Source organism: Neomonachus schauinslandi, chromosome 11 (genome assembly GCF_002201575.2).
Source record: "Neomonachus schauinslandi chromosome 11, ASM220157v2, whole genome shotgun sequence".
Taxonomy (NCBI): Eukaryota; Metazoa; Chordata; class Mammalia; order Carnivora; family Phocidae; genus Neomonachus; species Neomonachus schauinslandi.
In genome coordinates, this window is record NC_058413.1 from 10,183,200 (window position 1) to 10,202,028 (window position 18,829).

Below are 18,829 nucleotides of genomic sequence, written 5' to 3' on the forward strand. Positions count from 1 at the left end.
TACGAGAAAGAAGTAGTAATCAAAGTAGGTGTACCGTTTCCATCAACTGGGGCAACTTTAAGAAGGGAAGAATTTTGCAAATTTTTTTGAATGTTTTCAGAGCTCAGGTCATGCGAAGGTAACTTAGCAATCAGTTGTATAGACTTAACTAGTCCTAAAAGTTTCAAACGTGAATGTTCCAAGTCATAAGGATTAATACAAAAGTAAGTTAAAGGATAAATAACAAAATCCATGGTATAGCATTAGCAGTGGGAGGTAATTAGTAATAGTGAGGAAATAACAAAATCTGTGATAGTATCCATAGTCCAGTGAATACTTAGAGCTGCTTCCTACTTTCTATATATTTCTGTGTTCCTGTGGAATAATACATGAATAACCATTTAAGGTATATTGAGTTTCTCAAAATTGTCTTCAGAATAAAAATGTCCCCATCTTTAATCACACATGTAGTCTTAGCTAAGTGGATTCCTTGCTTGTGAAATGGCTGGGTTTGGTAAAGGGAGTGCCTCACAAGGGTTTGCTCTTTGGTTATGGGAGACATTTAATCTCTAATGATCATGTCTTCCCTCTTGGCAGCAAAGCACGATTGTGTGTCACAATCGTGTGGACCCCAATGGTTCCCGCTATCTGCTGGGAGACATGGAAGGACGGCTCTTCATGCTGCTTTTGGAGAAGGAGGAACAGATGGATGGCACTGTCACCCTCAAAGATCTCCGTGTGGAGCTCCTCGGAGAGGTGGGGCTTGACCCTCATCTGCTACGTTCTCCTAGGGGTATAGCGAATGTGGGAATGTGACTCACAGTGTGAGCAGTGTGAGATTTGTGGTACTTAGCACCCAGCAACAACTGGTCAGTCCTGCTGTGGAAGTTGGTTTTTGAATAAGTGAAATGTTGGAGAATCTCACAGACAGCTGGGCACTACCTCAAGCATAAAAAGGAAGAGAAAAAGGATGGCATTCAGAATTAAACATTAATTTAATGCTGATATTTAATTCCAGGAAGAGGTTCCCCAAAAAGTTTAAGAATTATGCAGTGAATTTTAGAGGTTTCTAATTATTTTGAGGAGACTAGAGCCATTGGGATTAAAATGATCGTTTGGGGCAGGCACCTGCAAGATAAAGTGTAGATTTTTCTGACTGTAAGGATGTGATAAATGGAGTCATAAGCTTCAGAGATTTAGGAACATTTGCTTAGGGTGACCTGGGGATTTGAAATGGAGAATTGTTTCAGGACTCACAGCCACAGCTGTTCATTTTCTTAACAGATGTTGAGGAGGTGGTAGGACATGTCACTCTCCCATGGGGTGTTCGTTCTGATGTCTCTCATGCCATTGACTCTCTTTTAGACCTCTATTGCTGAATGCTTGACATACCTCGATAACGGTGTTGTGTTCGTTGGGTCTCGCCTTGGGGACTCCCAGCTTGTGAAGGTGAGAAGACACTTTCTTCTTTTTGGGTACTTTGGTGCCTTCACTGCTTCTTCAGGTTTCTCCTGTGTTTGGAGCCTCGCAGAATTTCTTCAGTTCATCCATGTCCGTACTATGCAGCTTTCTCCTTGGCTGATTTCACATCCTCCCCTGACTAGCTCTTTGTCTTAAAGGTTCATTCAACAGATGTGTCAGGCAAGGTGCTGGATGCAGTGGATACAATTATGAACAAGACCTAGCTGCTACCTTCAAATAGGTCATAGTCTACTGTGCTGGACCCCCTCTAGAAGACAAAAACTTTGGACCTTCCCTGCAGAAAAATGCTTGCGAGCATTTTGCATTAATTTCCAAACTGCTGCTTTGAAATCCATCCACGGGACTCACAGATTAGAAATTCCTGACTGATTAGTGGGTCTTCTGTAGGCTTGCCTGTAGGCCAACCATGTTTCTTAGTCAGCAGTCCCCTTCTAGAAGCATGCAGTGGAGCAGAAGAAGGGCAATCTCATAGGACTGAGAGTTTCTTTTGGATGATAACCATCTCTCTAGGGTGAATCTCTTAAGAGCATTCCAGGACTAACTCTTTTTTTCTTCTTAGCTCAATGTTGACAGCAATGAACAAGGCTCCTATGTAGTGGCCATGGAAACGTTTACCAATTTAGGACCCATTGTGGACATGTGCGTAGTGGACCTGGAGAGGCAGGGGCAGGGACAGGTAAGGGGGTCATCCCAGAAATGAATAGCTGATACGGCTGCCCACTCAAACCGTGTCCTCCTAGACTTGCCTGTTTGGAGTGTGGAGTGCCCACTGAAGTTAACTTTTAGGATCACTTACTAATCCCAATAATGCAAGGATAACTACTATTTATCGAGTGTATCGCTTGGTCTGTGATACAGATCTACATCATCTGTGGTCACATGAGCACCCTAATTAGATAGGAATTCTTGACCATTTCAGAAGTGAGGAGGCTTGGGACTGGGAAGGATCAAGTAACTTGTCCAAGGTCACATAACCTCCAAGTCGCAGGTGTGTCTGACTCTAGATCCTGTGCTCTTTCTAGTAAACTAGGTTCTATGGATGGAAGCCAGCTTGCTAGGAGCAGTGGTAGTTGCTTTCTGCTTCTTGGACTCGAACGTCCTGTCCGCTTGGTAAACTTGGGGGCTTGGAAAGCAGCCTCTGTTAAGTGAGCTTCCTCAAACCTAGCTCCACTGAAAGGGTCCTTGGAATTAGGTATAGCTTGTTTATTTTCTGGGCGTCGGTATGATGGCCTCAGGCTCTGGAGGGAGGTATTTAGAAAGCTTTTCTCTGCTTGCAGCTGGTTACTTGCTCTGGGGCTTTCAAGGAAGGTTCCTTGAGGATCATCCGGAACGGAATTGGAATCCATGAGCATGCCAGCATTGACTTACCCGGCATCAAAGGTAACCCTTTGGTAGACATAGGATGCAAATCGTATTCAAGTGACCTTGGCCTTTGGCCTCATGTGTTGTGAAGGCACGTGGGTGGGAGCTAGAGGAAAGCAGGTCAGATGAAGAGTAAAAAAAGTCATAATGACAAATAAGTGGTAGAAGCTTAAACATACTTAAAAGTAACAGAGTAAACTTGATTGACCAAAATTGGATCATGGAGTAGAGAAATGGAAAGTAAAAGTTTGTAAGTTAAATTTAATGTTTTTGTAAGGGAACTGATAGAATTCCTGAAAAAAGAGGAGACTGAGAATATCATACAAAGGTGTAAGTGTGAAGTTATTAACTTCTAGAACAAAAATACATAGTTAAATTCCAGGAGAACTATAACAATCAAAAAGATCAAAGGAAGACTACGTAGTGGAAGACTTTTATGATGTTTAAGGAGTAGACACGACTCAGGATGATATGAAATCTGCACATGTGTCTGATATATCTGACATGTTGTATCAGTAAATGTGAATGGGCTAAACTCACCTATTGTAAGAAAAAAATGATCAGATTGAATCATAAAGTAAAACATAGGTATAAATAGAAGGCACATCAGAAAAAAGTTATTTAGACTATCAGAAGATAAGAGGATGGGAGCAGATAAAGAAATAGAGGTTTATGAATTAGAAAGGAAGAGATGATAAAAGTACAAAATCTAGGAGAATCGACTGAAAACTAGACAGTGAGAGTTCATTAAGGCAGCAGGATATAAAATTAATGTACTGAAATCAGTAGATTCATGTGAAAACACCGTCCGTTTGAAGGTATAGTGGAGGGAAGGAGCTAATTTACGATAGTAATAAAAAGGCAAAATGCCAATGAATTTTATTTTAAAAGATGCTTATTTGTAAAAAAAAAAAAAAAAATGCTTATTTGTTTGTCAGAGTGCATGTGTGTGCACAAAAGCAGGGGGAGTGGCAGGCAGAGGGAGAAGCAGGGGAGCCCGATGTGGGGCTTGATCCCAGCATCATGACCTGAGCTGAAGGCAGATGCTTAACTGAGCCACCCAGGTGTCCCAACCAAGGACTAAATTTAAGAAGAAATGTGTAAAACCTATACAGGGAAAACTTTAAAATACTTCTTAAGGATTCAAAGGATAGATTGATGAAATGAAAAACATACCAAGATCCTATAAATTAAATTATAAAGCGGTCTCTCTTTGACCTATTTTTTTTTTAAGATTTTGTTTATTTGAGAGAGAGAGCACAAGAGGGGAGAGGGTCAGAGGGAAAAGCAGACTCCCTGCTGAGCAGGGAGCCCGATGTGGGACTCGATCCCAGGACCCTGGGATCACGACCTGAGCCAGAGGCAGACGCTTAACCAACTGAGCCAACCAGACGCCCCTCTTTGACCTATTTATTTTTGTATTTAATGTATCTCAATAAAAATATCAAGAGGTTTTTTTTTCTTAACCTAGATAAGCCAGAGTCCAAACGGAAAAAGGAAGCAGCAAGAAAAGCCAGGAAGACTTAAAAAGGATCAGTGAGACAGGACTAGCCCTACCAGATATTAAAACGTACCATTAAACCTTAGTAAATGAAAGTGTGGTTTTGGTGCACTAATAGGCAGAGTTCCTTGAGCAGACTCAATCCAGAAATTAAAAAAAAGAAGTCCAGAAATAGACACAGTTACATGTGGGAATTTAGTGTACAATGGTGGTGGTATCTCAGTTCAGTGAGATAAAGATGATTTTTTTAAATGTTTAATAAATGGTTTTTAATAAATGGTGTTCCCAGTTATCAACTGGGAAAGGTAAGTTTGGATCCATACTGTACTTTGTATGCCTTGCTAGAACCCAAATGGATTAGACTTAATGTAAAAAGGAAGCCACATAAATGTTCAAAGAAAAAGTCAAATTCCTTTATTCGATTTATTATGATTTTAGAGTGGGGAAGGCCTTTTAAACTATGACTCAAAGTGCAGAAGCAAAGGGAAAGATTGGTTAATTCAACAACATGAAACACTTCTGCATGGCAAAAACAAAACTTTGTAAAGCTAAGTCATAAGAAATGGCAATCCAGATAAAAACTTTTGTAGTTCATCTTACAGACAAAGGCCTAATTTATCGAAACATTTCTACAAAGAAGGTCACCAAAATTCTTGCCCCCAAATTGGCAAAGGGTATGCATGGACAGGTAACAGGCCTCACTTGTACTAAGGGAGATGCAAATCAAAATCGAATAGTGATACCATTCTTTACCAGGTGACTAGAATCCAAAAGTTTGACAACACTGTGTTGGTGAGGGCCGAGAGGAGCTAAGCAGGCTCATTGGTAACGTCTGCCAAAACTGCACCTGCATTTAATTTAGTGACTAATTCTAAGCATCTACTCCCTAACCCTTTATACAGAGTGATGTAAATATAAGATCATTTGTTGTGGCATTGTATGCACAATACTGAAAAAGTATCCATCAGTGGAGACTTAAAACTGGTACATCTGTGTCATTAAATGCTGTGTAGCTTTCGAAAACAAGGTCCTGTTCCATTGTGATAAGGGCTTTAGTATAAAATGGAAAAGCATAGAGCAGAACAGTGTATGATGGGCAGTTTTATATGTATGTGAGTGTGTGTAACTTTTTTTTAACTTTTATTTTTAAATAACCTGTACACCCAACACAGGGCTCGAACCCACAACCCTGAGATCAAGAGTCACACACTCCACCGACTGAGCCAGCCAGGCGCCCCTATATTTGTATTTGGTTATAAAACAGTGACTACCGAATTCCTTAAATTAAAAAAAAAATATTTTTTTGAAGAATAAGAGACTATTGATTTATTTGGGGGATAGGTTTCAGGGAGAGGTATAGGAGTGAAACTTTTCTGTACACATTTTAAAGGTAAATTTTGATTTTGAGTCATAGAAATGTATCATCTTATCCAAAGTCAAAGGAAACACTTTAAAATATTAGGCTCAGGGGCGCCTGGGTGGCTCAGTCGTTAAGCGTCTGCCTTTGGCTCAGGTCATGGTCTCAGGGTCCTGGGATCGAGTCCCACATCGGGCTCCCTGCTCCACGGGGGGCCTGCTTCTCCCTCTCCCACTCCCCCTGCTTCTGTCCTGCTCTCGCTGTCTCTGTCAAATAAATAAATAAAATCTTTAAAAAAAAAAAATTATTAAAAAAAATATATATTAGGCTCAAAACAGTTTTAAAAATAACTTCTTCAGGGTCTTAAAGCCAGGAAAGAACAGAGTGGCTGTTTCAGCTTCAGGACGGACTCCACAAAGTTCCTGCTCCTCCCTGAGGCCTGGCTGCCTTTCCTTAGATGTGGGGAGCCGAGTGTTGGGCTGTGCTCTGCATCTTTATCCTTGATCTTTGTTCCAGGTCTGTGGCCACTGCGCTCTGACCCTAACCGGGAGACTGATGACACTCTGGTGCTCTCTTTTGTGGGCCAAACAAGGTAAGGGTGAGTCTGGTGCCTGCTGCATGCGTTTCTGTGATGGTTACAGGGTGGGAGAGCTGGTCTGGCTGACCCAGGCCTTCCCTTCCCCTGCAGAGTTCTCATGTTAAACGGAGAAGAGGTGGAAGAAACCGAACTGATGGGTTTCGTGGATGATCAGCAGACTTTCTTCTGTGGCAACGTGGCTCATCAGCAACTCATCCAGGTAATGACTCAGAAAGGGGCAAGCCCTGTTGACTTAAATTTGATTTAGAGTGCAGTGTAGAGCACTGCAGGATTTTACCGCAGTCTGTTTTTATGGCTCTAAAAGTAACAGATCCTAGAAAAAAATTTAAAAATTACCTGATAACCGCCACTCAGAGAAAACAACTTAACAGCTCCTAACTTTGGAGTTATTCCTTTTAGCTTTACTTTTCTTCTGTAAGTATATGTAGTATTTATTTGCATTGTCTTTTACAGACTGGGATCATAATATTTTTATGGTTTGGGGTATCATTTTCGCACTAATTATGCCCAGTTTTCTGAGACACATGTTTTCCCTTGTTGTACTAATACATACCTATTTAGTCTTAGTGCTTCCGTCCATATATGACTGTTGGCAGCACTTTCCACATTGATTATTAGAACCAGAGCTTTTACTCTGTTCTGATTTTGTTTTAAATCTATATGCGATATGGGGGTCAGGTATCCTTTTGGCCCTTGTTAGCCACGAGAGTCTGATTTCTGAGCACCTGCCCACACCCTGGTTGTTTGAGTTCAGAGTGACTCCTGGCGGTCTTCACTTTCTGCACATCTCTTTAGCCTTTGGAACTTTTCTTAACTGTGGCCAGAGTCAGTGTTTGCCAGTGTCGGGTGTGGTACTTGTGTGCTGAGGATTAATGAATCCTGTCCATCTTTTTATCCACTTGGGTCTTCCTTTTAGCCAACAGGCAGTTGTGGATTTGACAAAAGCCAGACGGAACATTCTGTTGGTTTGTGGACCAAGTGTGGGAGGTGCCCAGTTAACTAATGATTCATTGCTTTGAGTTTTTTCTAACTAGTGGCCTGAAGACTGGCACCAGCTCATGTATCTGTTATTAAAGGGTTTTCCTCTTTAAATAGGAGCTCAGCTTTGATAGGGACAATCCTAATTCATCCTAAGATGAATTCATAATGTCCGTTACAGTGTCATCAGCCTGCTTTTTGTTTTATTTCAGTAATGAAATAGATTGATTAAGCATATTTCAAGATAATTTCATAGCCTATACTAAAGAATTTTATTTTTTGGGATGTCTGGGTGGCTCAGTTGGTTGAGTGTTTGCCTTGGGCTCGGGTCCTGTCCTGGGATCGAGCCCCACGTCGTTGGGCTCTGCTCAGCAGGGAGCCTGCTTCTCCCTCTCCCTCTGCTGCTCCCCGTGCTTGTGCTCACTCTCTCTCTCTGTCAAATAAATAAAATCTTGAAAAAAAAAAAAAGAATTTTCTTTTCTTTTTTTTTAAAGATTTTTTTTATTTATTTGACAGAGAAAGACACAGCGAGAGAGGGAACCCAAGCAGGGGGAGTGGGAGAGGGAGAAGCAGGCTTCCGGTGGAGCAGGGAGCCCGATGCGGGGCTTGATCCCAGGACCCTGGGATCATGACCTGAGCCGAAGGCAGACGCTTAACGACTGAGCCACCCAGGCGCCCCAAGAATTTTCTTTTTTTTAAGGTTTTATTTTTAAATAGTCACCACACCCAGCGTGGGGCTTGAACTCACGACCCTGAGGTCAAGAGTCGCATGCTCAATCCACTGACCAAGCCAGCCAGACACCCCAGAAGTTTAAATAATTTTAATGGTTCATGCACAGTAAAGAACGTGGCTATTTTAGAGGACTGATTTTTGGGATGAGAAAAACTGCTAGACTGTAGTCACCGGGTCTTCCTCCATTGATCCCTCTCCCAGGATTTCATCAGAATGAAACAGGTTGCCAATAGGTAAGGTGGAAGCGGCCTTAAGCCAGTCTTCTTCGGGACTTCAGCTCAAAATGGCATCTGTCAGAACTAACTGGTTTAGGAGTTTGGGTTTGGGGTAAAACAGGGCGAAGAGGGCTGCTGTAGTTTATTTTTAGGGTTCCACTAGGGCAGCGTTTACCACCTTCCCACTGGTGTGTGGATCCCAGCAGGTGCTTGGAGACCTTTCTCTTCCTTTTGTAGATCACTTCAGCATCTGTGAGGTTGGTCTCTCAGGAACCTAAAGCTCTGGTCGGTGAGTGGAAGGAGCCTCAGGGCAAGAACATCAGTGTGGCCTCCTGCAACTGCAGCCAGGTGGTGGTAGCGGTGGGAAGGGCCCTCTACTACCTGCAGATCCGTCCTCAGGAGCTCCGGCAGATCAGGTGTGTGCTTATCTGTCTGCTCTTTGTCCCCCTCCCCTGTTCTCCGGGGCTTCTTTCATCCTCGGAGTCCTTCCTCGGCCATACTCCTCTTTGTTCAGCCACACAGAGATGGAACATGAAGTGGCCTGCTTGGACATCACCCCACTGGGGGACAGCAATGGGCTGTCCCCTCTTTGTGCCATTGGCCTCTGGACAGACATCTCGGCGCGTATCTTGAAGCTGCCTTCTTTTGAGCTACTGCACAAAGAGATGCTGGGTGGAGGTAGGTGGCTTGTAAGGACCTTTGAAGGGTTGGGATCAGTCAGAATGTGGAACAAGATCTTAATGTGCCCCTCTCCCACAGAGATCATTCCTCGTTCCATCCTGATGACCACTTTTGAGAGTAGCCACTACCTCCTCTGTGCCTTGGGAGATGGGGCGCTTTTCTACTTCGGGCTCAACATTGAGACAGGTGAGAAGAACACTTTGAATGGAGGGCCCTCGGAGAAACAAGGAGTGTGGAGTTGCCTTAGCCTCGGGGTACTGCTTTTGAACCTTCACGACCCAGCTGTTTGTCCTGTTTCCTTTCCTTCCTACTTCCTCCTGATGCCATTCTCTCTGTAGGCTTGTTGAGCGACCGTAAGAAGGTGACTCTGGGCACCCAGCCCACGGTATTGAGGACTTTCCGTTCTCTTTCTACCACCAACGTCTTTGCTTGCTCTGACCGCCCCACTGTCATCTACAGCAGCAACCACAAATTGGTCTTCTCCAATGTCAACCTCAAGGAAGTCAACTACATGTGTCCCCTCAACTCTGATGGCTATCCTGACAGGTGAGCCTCTTTTTCTTTCTTCAGCAAGGGCCATTCATTGAGGGCAGCATGACGTTTTCCTCAAACCCTTTCTCTCTTGCCTTCTCCCAAAGTCGAATCAGTATAAATAGCTGAGGCGGGAGGTGTAGAGCAGAGGTTCTCCCATCTGGCTACCCATCGGAAATCTTTGGGACACTTGAAAAAGTACAGGTTTTTTCAAATCCTACTCCAATTCTGATTCAGTAGATCGGGGGTTTCAGCCATAGAATCTGTATTTTCAGGAAAACCTCCCAGGTGATTCAAATGGTTAGTCAGGTTTCAGAATCCCTGATTTAGAGATCATTCTGTATGCCTATCGAGCAGGGGTTCTCAAAGTAGGGTCCCCCACCAGCAGCCACCGAACTAGCTGGGAACTCTTTAGAAATGTAAACTCTTCAGGCTTTCAGGGGGAGGGGACTGAATCAGAAACTCGGGGGGGTGGGGCCCAGCAGTCAGCTTTAACAAGTGCAAGCACGCCTGCTGATTCTGATGCAAATGATGATTTGAGAATCACTGTTCTAGATCCTAATGCTGCAGTTAGCATTAAATAGAAAGCAGTTAAAAACCTCAGTTGAGGCTCACCCAGACCTGTTCAATAAGATGGGAGGTAGCAGTGGGACCAGGCATCAGAACGGGTCACGTCTCCCCAGGTGATTTTTAGCCTGGAGTCAGAGGTGAGAGCCACTGCCTGGAGGAAGCTAGTGTAATTCTGCCTTGGTTTTCTTCCCCTTACGGAGCTGCCTCATAGAATCCTTTCCTTCCTTGGGTCTACTCAGTCTAAACCCAGACCCTTCTTTCCAGCCTGGCACTGGCCAACAACAGCACCCTCACCATCGGCACCATCGACGAGATCCAGAAGCTGCACATCCGCACGGTTCCCCTCTACGAGTCTCCCAGGTGAGGGCCAGGGGAGGAGGGCTGCAGAGCGCCGTGGTCTGGGTGTTGGCGTGAGGTGCTTCCCCTCTCAGAGCTGTTCTGAGAGGCACTGTCCACACTTGCTCCCCAGGAAGATCTGCTATCAGGAAGTGTCCCAGTGCTTCGGGGTCCTCTCCAGCCGGATCGAAGTCCAGGACACGAGTGGCGGCACAACGGCCCTGAGGCCCAGTGCCAGCACCCAGGTGAGGGCGCAGACAAAGATGGCGTTGGAGCAGGGCTGGCAGACTGTTCTGGAAAGGGTCACGGAACAGGTATGGCTTTGTCAGCCATACGGGAACTACTCCGGTTGGCCATTACAAAAGCCACCGTAGTCAGCAGGTGGGATAGTTGGGTTCCAGTCACACTTTATTTGTGAACACAGGCAGCGAGCTGGATGTGGCCCCCTCTTTGGAGGGTTGGGAAGAATTTGGGGTAAGTGTGGCAGTCAGTGATTTCTGCTACTCCATAGTCTTGCAGGATGAATAATTCTCTTGTCATCAATTTGGACGCTTTGTAGGGTATGTGTAATTGGGGAGAGCATAGCGTTATAGGTAAGAGGTGGGATTTGGAGTCTGAGAGAACTGGCTTCAAGGTTTATTGCTACTTGTGTGACCTTGGGCAAGTCTAAACTTCAAATTCCTCATCTGTGTAATACAGAGGATAGTAGGGCAGTCTACAGCCCCACAGAGTAGACTCGGTGGAGATATTAGCTGATCAATCTTAGGTCACGTATTCTTTGTTTTTCTTGCTCCCAAACATCTGTGGTGGGACATCTTTCCATAATCCAGAATATACAGGCTTTACACTTTTCTTTTTATTTCACGTGCTCCCTGCTTTTCCCATCGAGCGAGGTGGAGTCTCTCCCCTTACTAGGTTGCTGTAGTTCTTCGTTAGCTTTGATTGACTTGGCATCACTGTTTTAATGGTCATTAGTAACCCTTAGATTTTTCTATTTTGGACTGCTGTGTCAATTTTATACAGAATTTGGCTCCTTATCCTCAGTCCCTGAGCCCTGTCCTCCAGAGCTCTCTGTTCTTAAGGCTCTGCTTGAGCTGCCAACCTTGAGTTTTCCTCGTTCAGACTCAGCTTCTGTTCCCTGATCCTGGCTGACCCCTTCACCCAGATGCTCCCAGCACCTGGTCTGCTTTTGAGAGGGGGTGTGTGTTCTCTGTGCTCAGGCCCTGTCCAGCAGCGTCAGCTCTAGCAAGCTGTTCTCCAGCAGCACAGCACCGCACGAGACCTCCTTTGGAGAAGAGGTGGAGGTGCACAATCTCCTCATCATCGACCAGCACACCTTCGAAGGTGCAGATGAGCTCTTCCTATCATTTTTGTGCCTACGGCCTCCCTGAACTAGCCTGTTTTGGGCTCTGACAGATTCCATGGTTTGGTAGACCTTGTGACAGACCATCCTAGGAGGAGTCGAAAGGAGGGGTGGAGACCTCTGGGTTGGCCAGGAGTCCAGGGTGCTGGGCCTCCTCCTTTCAGCGCAGGCTGGTGAGGGCAGGACAGGCTGAGGAGACAGGAGCAGCCGGAGCTGGTGCCCCGCCACCACCCACACCTTGCTTGGACCTGGGCTGGGGCCCCCCCGGAGTACAGGGTTACGTGTGCGTGGGGATCAGCAGCCAGTCACGCCTCCGGCTCTCCTTCCAGTGCTTCATGCCCACCAGTTCCTGCAGAATGAATATGCCCTCAGCCTGGTCTCCTGCAAGCTGGGCAAAGACCCCAACACGTACTTCATCGTGGGCACAGCCATGGTGTATCCTGAAGAGGCGGAGCCCAAGCAGGGTCGAATCGTGGTCTTTCAGTATTCTGACGGTAAGTGGGCACAGTCCCCAGCTTTTGAGAGATTTGAAATTCTGGGAAAGTAACTGACCGTTTTGGTTTCAGAGCTTTTATTTAAGCAGTGGAAGAGCTTGGGTTAATTGCTGTGACACGAGACTTTCTGTTCCTTCCACTCAAGCTGCTGACGGTCTGAATGAGTTTTGGGGGAGGGGAGCGAGCAGACACACGAGTAAAATCTGGCTTGAATTTTTTCCTTTTCTACTCTTTGAAAGGAAGACGAAGGGAGAGGTGAACTACTGGTAAGAGAACCTAGTGGCCAGGATCAGAGGAATCCTAGATTTGCTTTCCACTTGGTTGCTCAGCCAAGTAGGTCTTCTTTCCAGCTTTAGCACTTCATGTTCGTATCTGTTTCTTCTCAATTCCCCTATGCAAGATGGTTCTAAAGACTCTGTCAACCCCCAAATCTCAGCTCAGATGGGCGAGGTGGAATTTGGTCTCCATCTTGAGAGTTGGGTCTGCAGTTTTGCGGGGGAGGCAGCCCTTGGACACAGTCTGCAGTCCCTGCACATTCTGTCGGGGCTCATAGTTGTGGTGATGGTTAACCGCAGTAGACACTGACTCTATTTCCTGCATTCAGATGCGTGGTTTGGGAGCAGGAATTAGAGTCAGAGGGGAAATCAGGATTCTTTTGATGAGTTGAAGTGTGGGCTCATAAAGGAGACTCAGAGTCTATCTTTCTCCCCTCAGGAAAACTACAGACTGTGGCCGAGAAAGAAGTGAAAGGAGCCGTGTACTCCATGGTGGAGTTCAACGGCAAGCTCTTAGCCAGCATCAACAGCACGGTGAGGCCCACACCGCTTGGTATCCCACCCTCGGTTGCACACCACTGTCTACAGAGCATGTCTCCTTTATGTTCCCTGGGGCCACGTATGCGTTAGATTTTAAGAATGACAGAGTGGTGGGAATGCAGGGTGGAGCTGGGAGTCCGGGGAGCTCAGGTTGGCCCAGATGTTAGCCTTGGTTACGGGAGACCCCCACGGCAAATCAGGCCCTAAGTGCTGTGGGTGTTGAGGAAAGGGTAAGAGCCATGGCCCCCGTACTTCCGAGTGTGTCGTTGTGGGGGACTCTTTGATCTGTGTGGAACGAGGTGAGCCAGACTATGTTATCTTAAGTATGTTCCTGAAACACTGGTCCCATGAAAGTCTGCTTCTCTTCTGCCATGATTCCTCCTCCCTTGCAAAAAGGTTTTAAAAAGTTTCATAGTCAAATATATTTGGGAAATAACCATGTCCTGCATGCCCTCTTGGAGCTCCCCAGTGCATTGTGGGATATTCAAGGTGCTGAGAAGTCAGGGAGTGAAAAAGCATCAATTAAATACTTTAAATTGAGGCTTTCCAGTAGTCGTGTTTATTCACAACCTAGTCATTGAACACTTGTGTGCTGGGTGCTGTTCGGGTATTGAGATATAGCAGTGGACAAAATGGACAAAGAAAATGGACTATTTGCTTGGGCTTACGAGCAAATAGTACATATATGTTCTCAAGATGGTGAGAAATAAAAATGGGGCAGGGACTGGAGGAGTGTCAGAAGGAGGACATGGTGGGGATGGCTGTTTTGTCACAGGGTTGGGGTTCTTGCTGATACAGTGCCTCCTGGGCGGGTTCCTGAGAGAAGGGAGGGAGAAGCCATGCCTGTGTATGGGAGAAGCCGGGGCAAGCAGTGGGAGGTGGGAGCGAGCCGGAGGTGCAGGGAGAGGTCAGTCGGCAGCCAGGGGACTGAAGGCACCGGCTGTTTAAGGACTTTGGGTTTTACTCTGAGGATGATGGAAACATGTGGAGGGTTTGAGCAAATGTTTGGAAGTGATTGGACTTCGGTCTTGGAAAGATCACTTTACACCTTGGAAAAGGCTGGAGGGGCCCGAGGGCAGAAGTGGTGACCACATCGGTAATGCAGACAGCAGCCTCCGGGCGCTGCTGGAGGAGGTGAGGCCTGGTGCTCTTCTGCGCACATGAGCCCCGAGAGACTTCGGTGCCACACCGGAGACGGGCTGGCGGCGGGTGGAATAAAGGCCGAGAGTTTTGGCCTGAACAACATGATAGGTGGCCTGACCACTTACTGATGGGGTAAGACTGAGTAGAGCACGTTTGGAAGGTAAAAGGAAACGCTTCTTTACTCCAAACACCCGTGACACCATATGTGTGGGGTTTTTATCCCCACCCCAAGCAGTTTTCCGACTCTTGACACCAACTGAGTGTGCTGTAATTTAATTCACTTCTGACCCTGGCTACCTGGAGTTGGTGTCAGATGTCACAGGTTAAGTGCTCAGTCCCACAGGAACTGTCCTCACCTCAGACATCATCCCGAGCAGTGGCGCTCTAGGGTGCCCCAACTTCTGTCCAACAAGGCTACAAAGTTGGGTTCCCATAGTCCCCTCTCAGGTTTGATAATTTGCTGGAACAACTCACAGAACTCAAGGAAATGTTTACTTATAGTTCCTGGCTTATCATAAAGGGTACAGGCGAATAGCCAGATGAACATCAAGTGAGGTCCACAGGGGTCCTGAGTGCGGGAGCTTCTGTCCCTGTGGAGTTGAGGTATGCCATCCTCCCAGCGTGTGGGTGTCTTCACCAACCTGAGAGCTCTCTAAAGCCGCGCTTGAGGGATTTTTATGGAGGCTCCATCACACAGGCCTGATCGATCATTAAGTGAATCTCTGGCCTCTCCCCTGGAGGATGGGGGAGGAGGGCCGACAGGTCCAGGCTTCTAATCGTGGTGACCAGCCCACATCCTGAGCTATCCAGGAACCACCAAGAGCTTCCTCATCAGAACAAAGGACTCCTTTCACCCAGGGAATTCCGGGGGATTGAGGGGCTCAGTGTAAAACGCTGCTCACACTTAGGAAGTCACAAGGGTTTTCGGAGCTCTGGGTTAGGAACTGGGGGCGGAGACCAAATACAGCGTTCTTAGTAGGTCCCGGTGGGGAAACCAGAGGCCTGATTTTGGACATGTGTCAGTCGTTTCAGTCGTCAGGCTGGCTGAAGATGTCAGGGTGGTCGCTGGGGATTGGCGGGGCAGCGGTAACGGCATGGCGTTTAACATGCCAGCAGTCTGGGTGGGGTGGCCTGAGCTCCCCCGGCGCTGAGAGCAGATAGAGGAGAGATGGGAAGGCTGAGCCCTGGGGCCTTCCAGCTTTTAAAAGTTGGAGTGATGAGGAAGATCGCTCCAAATGGAGAAGGGGTGACAAGTAAAGTAGGAGAGGAACCAGGAGAGAAGACTTCTGGAAGCTATGGAAAGAAAGCACTTCAGGTAGGAGGGAATTGGTAAATGGCAAGTGCTGCCTGAAGTCAGGTAACGTAAGGATTGAGAGTTGGCCGCAAGTTTTAGCAACGGAGAAGGTGGTGCTGCCCTTGACCAGAGCTCCTTTGCTTGAGTGGTGGGGTGGAAAGTTGATAGAAGAAGGTTTGAGTAGGACTGGGAGGTCCATGAGCATTAGAAAACATTTTCGGGGGGTTTCGCGGTGAAGGAGAAGAGAGTCATGGGGTGACTGCGGCGGGGGGGCGGCGGCAGGACAATAGAGTTGTTAGCTTTTCAAGCATGGAAATGCGGCTGCATGTTTCTGTGCTGATAAGAATGGTCCATTAGAGAGGAGGTGCCGGAGCTGTGTTTTTGAATAGACTGATGGGAGGTGGGACCCAGTCCTCCATGTGGGCCTCAGATGGTGGAAGCACGGGAGGTCCTCTCTTGTTTGTGTCCCTCCTCTGTGAAGGAGCCGAGAGGAAGGGTGGAAGGGGAGGTAGCAGAGGTTTGAGGAGGTATGGCTCCTTGTTTCAGGACCTGGAGCGTAAGGGACCGGGAAAGTATCCAATTACTGGGGAGCCTGAGGAGCTCACTGTCACAAGTGGTCTCGAAGTTCAAGTGATCCATTGCTTTTCCTCAGCTGTTGTTGAAGACTAGACTCATGCCAGAGTCTGGTTTTGTCTGGTGAGCAGGATCACAACAGAGAGGGCAGTGGGGTTGAGAATCTGCAGGTTTATGGTGAGGGACTTGGGGCATCTGAGAAACAGTGAAACTGAGGACACAAGATTCTGGAGGTTTTTTTTAAAGATTTTATTTATTTATTTGACAGAGAGAGACAGCGAGAGAGGGAACACAAGCAGGGCGAATGGGAGAGGGAGAAGCAGGCTTCCCGTGGAGCAGGGAGCCCAATGCGGGGCTTGATCCCAGGACCCTGGGACCATGACCTGATCTGATAGCAGATGCCTAATGACTGAGCCACCCAGGCGCCCTGCTTTCTTGTTTTTTTAAAGATTTATTTATTTTCGAGAGAGAAAGCGCACGCACACGTGTGTGCACACACGAGCAGGCAAGGGCAGAGGGAGAGAGAATCCCAAGCACCCTCTGCGCCGAGTGCGGGGCCTGACATGGGGCTCAATCCCATGACCCTGAGATCAGGACCTGAGCCAAAACCAAGAGTTGGATGCTCAACTGACTCTGCCAGCAAGGCGCCCCCTTTTATTTATTTATTTTTTAAGATTTATATATTTGAGAGAGAGCATGCATGTGAGCTGGGGGAGGGGCAGAGGGAGAGGAAAGGGGGAGAGAGAGAGAATCTCAAGCAGACTCCCTGCTGAGCACAGGGCCCCCCACACAGGACTCCATCCTACGACCTGAGATGAAGACCTGAGTGGAAATCAAGAGTTGGATGGATGCTCAACCGACTGAGCCACACAGGCGCCCCACCTTTCAGGTGCTTCATAGCTACATGTGGCTAGTGGCTGCCATATTAGGCAGCAGAGATGTAGAGCCTGTTGGGTTAAGGGTGGGCATCTTGGGTTTTTGGTAGTGTCTTACCTTGGCCTTGACTGTTTCCACAGCAGATAGGGAGGCTGAGAGTGTGGAGTGGAGGGGTAGTGGGTGTAGCCAATAGCACATGGAACATTTGGCCCCATTTTCACTCCACTGTTAGGCTGGGCTTAACAAAGATGGGGGGCTCTGGGCACCCTTGACCCTGCCGATGGGAGGTGTGGTAGCCAATGTAATTGTCATGCATAATTCTTGGAGGGCGCCCCGTTGGAGTTCGGGTTCTTTACAACCCTGAGAAATCATGGCTTGATACATTCTGCCCAGGAGTTCCTGTGTGTGCAGAAGCCATGGGTGGGACCACCGGGATCCTGAAGGGTCTGCCAGGGCAGGCTTCTCCAGGGGGTTGAGTCTGTCTTCCTCTGACTGGTATCTGTGGGTCTGTCTGCTGATTGTAAAGCATCTTCGTTGGTTTGGAGGTGTGGTCTTAACTGAAGAAACATTGCAGAGGAGAAGTCAGAAAGGGGGAAGAAACCCTTTGGTGGAGGGGTGGCCACAGACTCGTGCTTGAAGAGTCCTTTAGCTGTTTGACAATGTTTCTGTCGGAATTTCCATTCCATTTGCTCTACTCAGTGGGTTCACGTCAGAATGTTCTGGGACCGTATATTTTGAGAAGGGTTCAGAAAAGACAGTTCATTTGGAGGTGATCTTGTTCCTTTCTGATCAGGAAACTGGAGATGGATCTTCTTTTTTCGGAAATATTTCTGTAGGTCAGTTATCCTTCAGTCACAAGAAGACCATCTTTTGTCGTGTCCTTAGTATTGCGCCACTAGTATTTTTTACACTGACTCATTTTTTATGTAAGGGGAAACTGTGTTACCGGTTTGATGTGCTTGCTCTGTTTTCATATTTCGTAAATGCATAATACCAAAATAAAAAAACATTCACGCAAGTACCACGGCAAACCATGTCACATCCCATGCTGCACTTCGGGAAATGGTGCTGCAGATGGAGGAGAGAGGAGACTCACAGCGGTCAGTCCGAGAGGATTTGGCCCCTGGGATTGAGAGAGACGAGATGTCCTTCCCAGGTGCGGCTTTATGAGTGGACAACAGAGAAGGAGCTTCGCACCGAGTGCAATCACTACAACAACATCATGGCCCTCTACCTGAAGACCAAGGGCGACTTCATCCTGGTGGGCGACCTGATGCGCTCAGTGCTGCTGCTTGCCTACAAGCCCATGGAGGGGAACTTTGAAGAGGTAGTTGGGGGGACGGGGGCAGACTTCTCACTTAGGACGTGGCTCCTGCAAGTGTTTCTCTGGTGGTGAGGGGTAATCAAGCCCGGGGCGGGGGGTGGGGCAGAAGGTTTTTCCTGGAGCATACATTCTGCATTGATGAGGTATTTTCAGAGACCTCCCCCCCCCAACTTGAATCTGAGTAGGCTCCATTTCTGGGCAACTGCAACCAAATGGGATGTGTTGGCCGGAAATCGGGGGTAGAATCCCCATAGAGTGGCGGTTGTGAAACACGGGGCTGCATCTTCTGCGGGGCAGGCTCTCGGCTTCCGGCCAGAGACCAGTCCCAGACCTGGCTTCTGGGCAACTGGTGATTATATTTTCTTGTTGTACTTCATCTACTTTAAGATTGCTCGAGACTTTAATCCTAACTGGATGAGTGCTGTGGAAATCTTGGATGATGACAATTTCCTGGGGGCTGAAAATGCCTTTAACTTGTTTGTGTGTCAGAAGGATAGGTGAGTGGCCGGCTTGGGCGGGGTGGGCCCCCGGGTCTGGTGATGAGGACGTCGGGTGCCCTCGCAGGTGTAGGTGCTCCTCCTTGCGGAGGTAGAGTTCTTTCATGAGGGAAAGAGGCCGCAACAG

The 18,829-nt window shown here is 47.3% G+C and overlaps 1 protein-coding gene across 4 annotated transcripts in view; it reads left to right on the plus strand.

Moving 5' to 3' along the window:
• Positions 1-18,829, plus strand: part of DDB1 (damage specific DNA binding protein 1) — a 29,604-nt gene that overhangs the window by 7,010 nt on the left and 3,765 nt on the right. The window contains exons 7-23 of one of the 4 annotated variants that reach the window (XM_021685457.1): positions 577-735; positions 1,345-1,428; positions 2,021-2,137; positions 2,739-2,841; positions 6,198-6,273; positions 6,370-6,478; positions 8,443-8,621; positions 8,720-8,883; positions 8,965-9,072; positions 9,225-9,432; positions 10,252-10,347; positions 10,457-10,568; positions 11,544-11,667; positions 12,016-12,180; positions 12,895-12,989; positions 18,038-18,208; positions 18,593-18,702. In XM_021685457.1, the coding sequence (XP_021541132.1) occupies positions 577-735; positions 1,345-1,428; positions 2,021-2,137; positions 2,739-2,841; positions 6,198-6,273; positions 6,370-6,478; positions 8,443-8,621; positions 8,720-8,883; positions 8,965-9,072; positions 9,225-9,432; positions 10,252-10,347; positions 10,457-10,568; positions 11,544-11,667; positions 12,016-12,180; positions 12,895-12,989; positions 18,038-18,208; positions 18,593-18,702 (2,180 nt within the window). The remainder of the gene's footprint in view (positions 1-576; positions 736-1,344; positions 1,429-2,020; positions 2,138-2,738; positions 2,842-6,197; positions 6,274-6,369; positions 6,479-8,442; positions 8,622-8,719; positions 8,884-8,964; positions 9,073-9,224; positions 9,433-10,251; positions 10,348-10,456; positions 10,569-11,543; positions 11,668-12,015; positions 12,181-12,894; positions 12,990-18,037; positions 18,209-18,592; positions 18,703-18,829) is intronic. The other 3 variants (XM_044919816.1, XM_044919817.1, XM_044919818.1) reach the window with 3 other exon arrangements.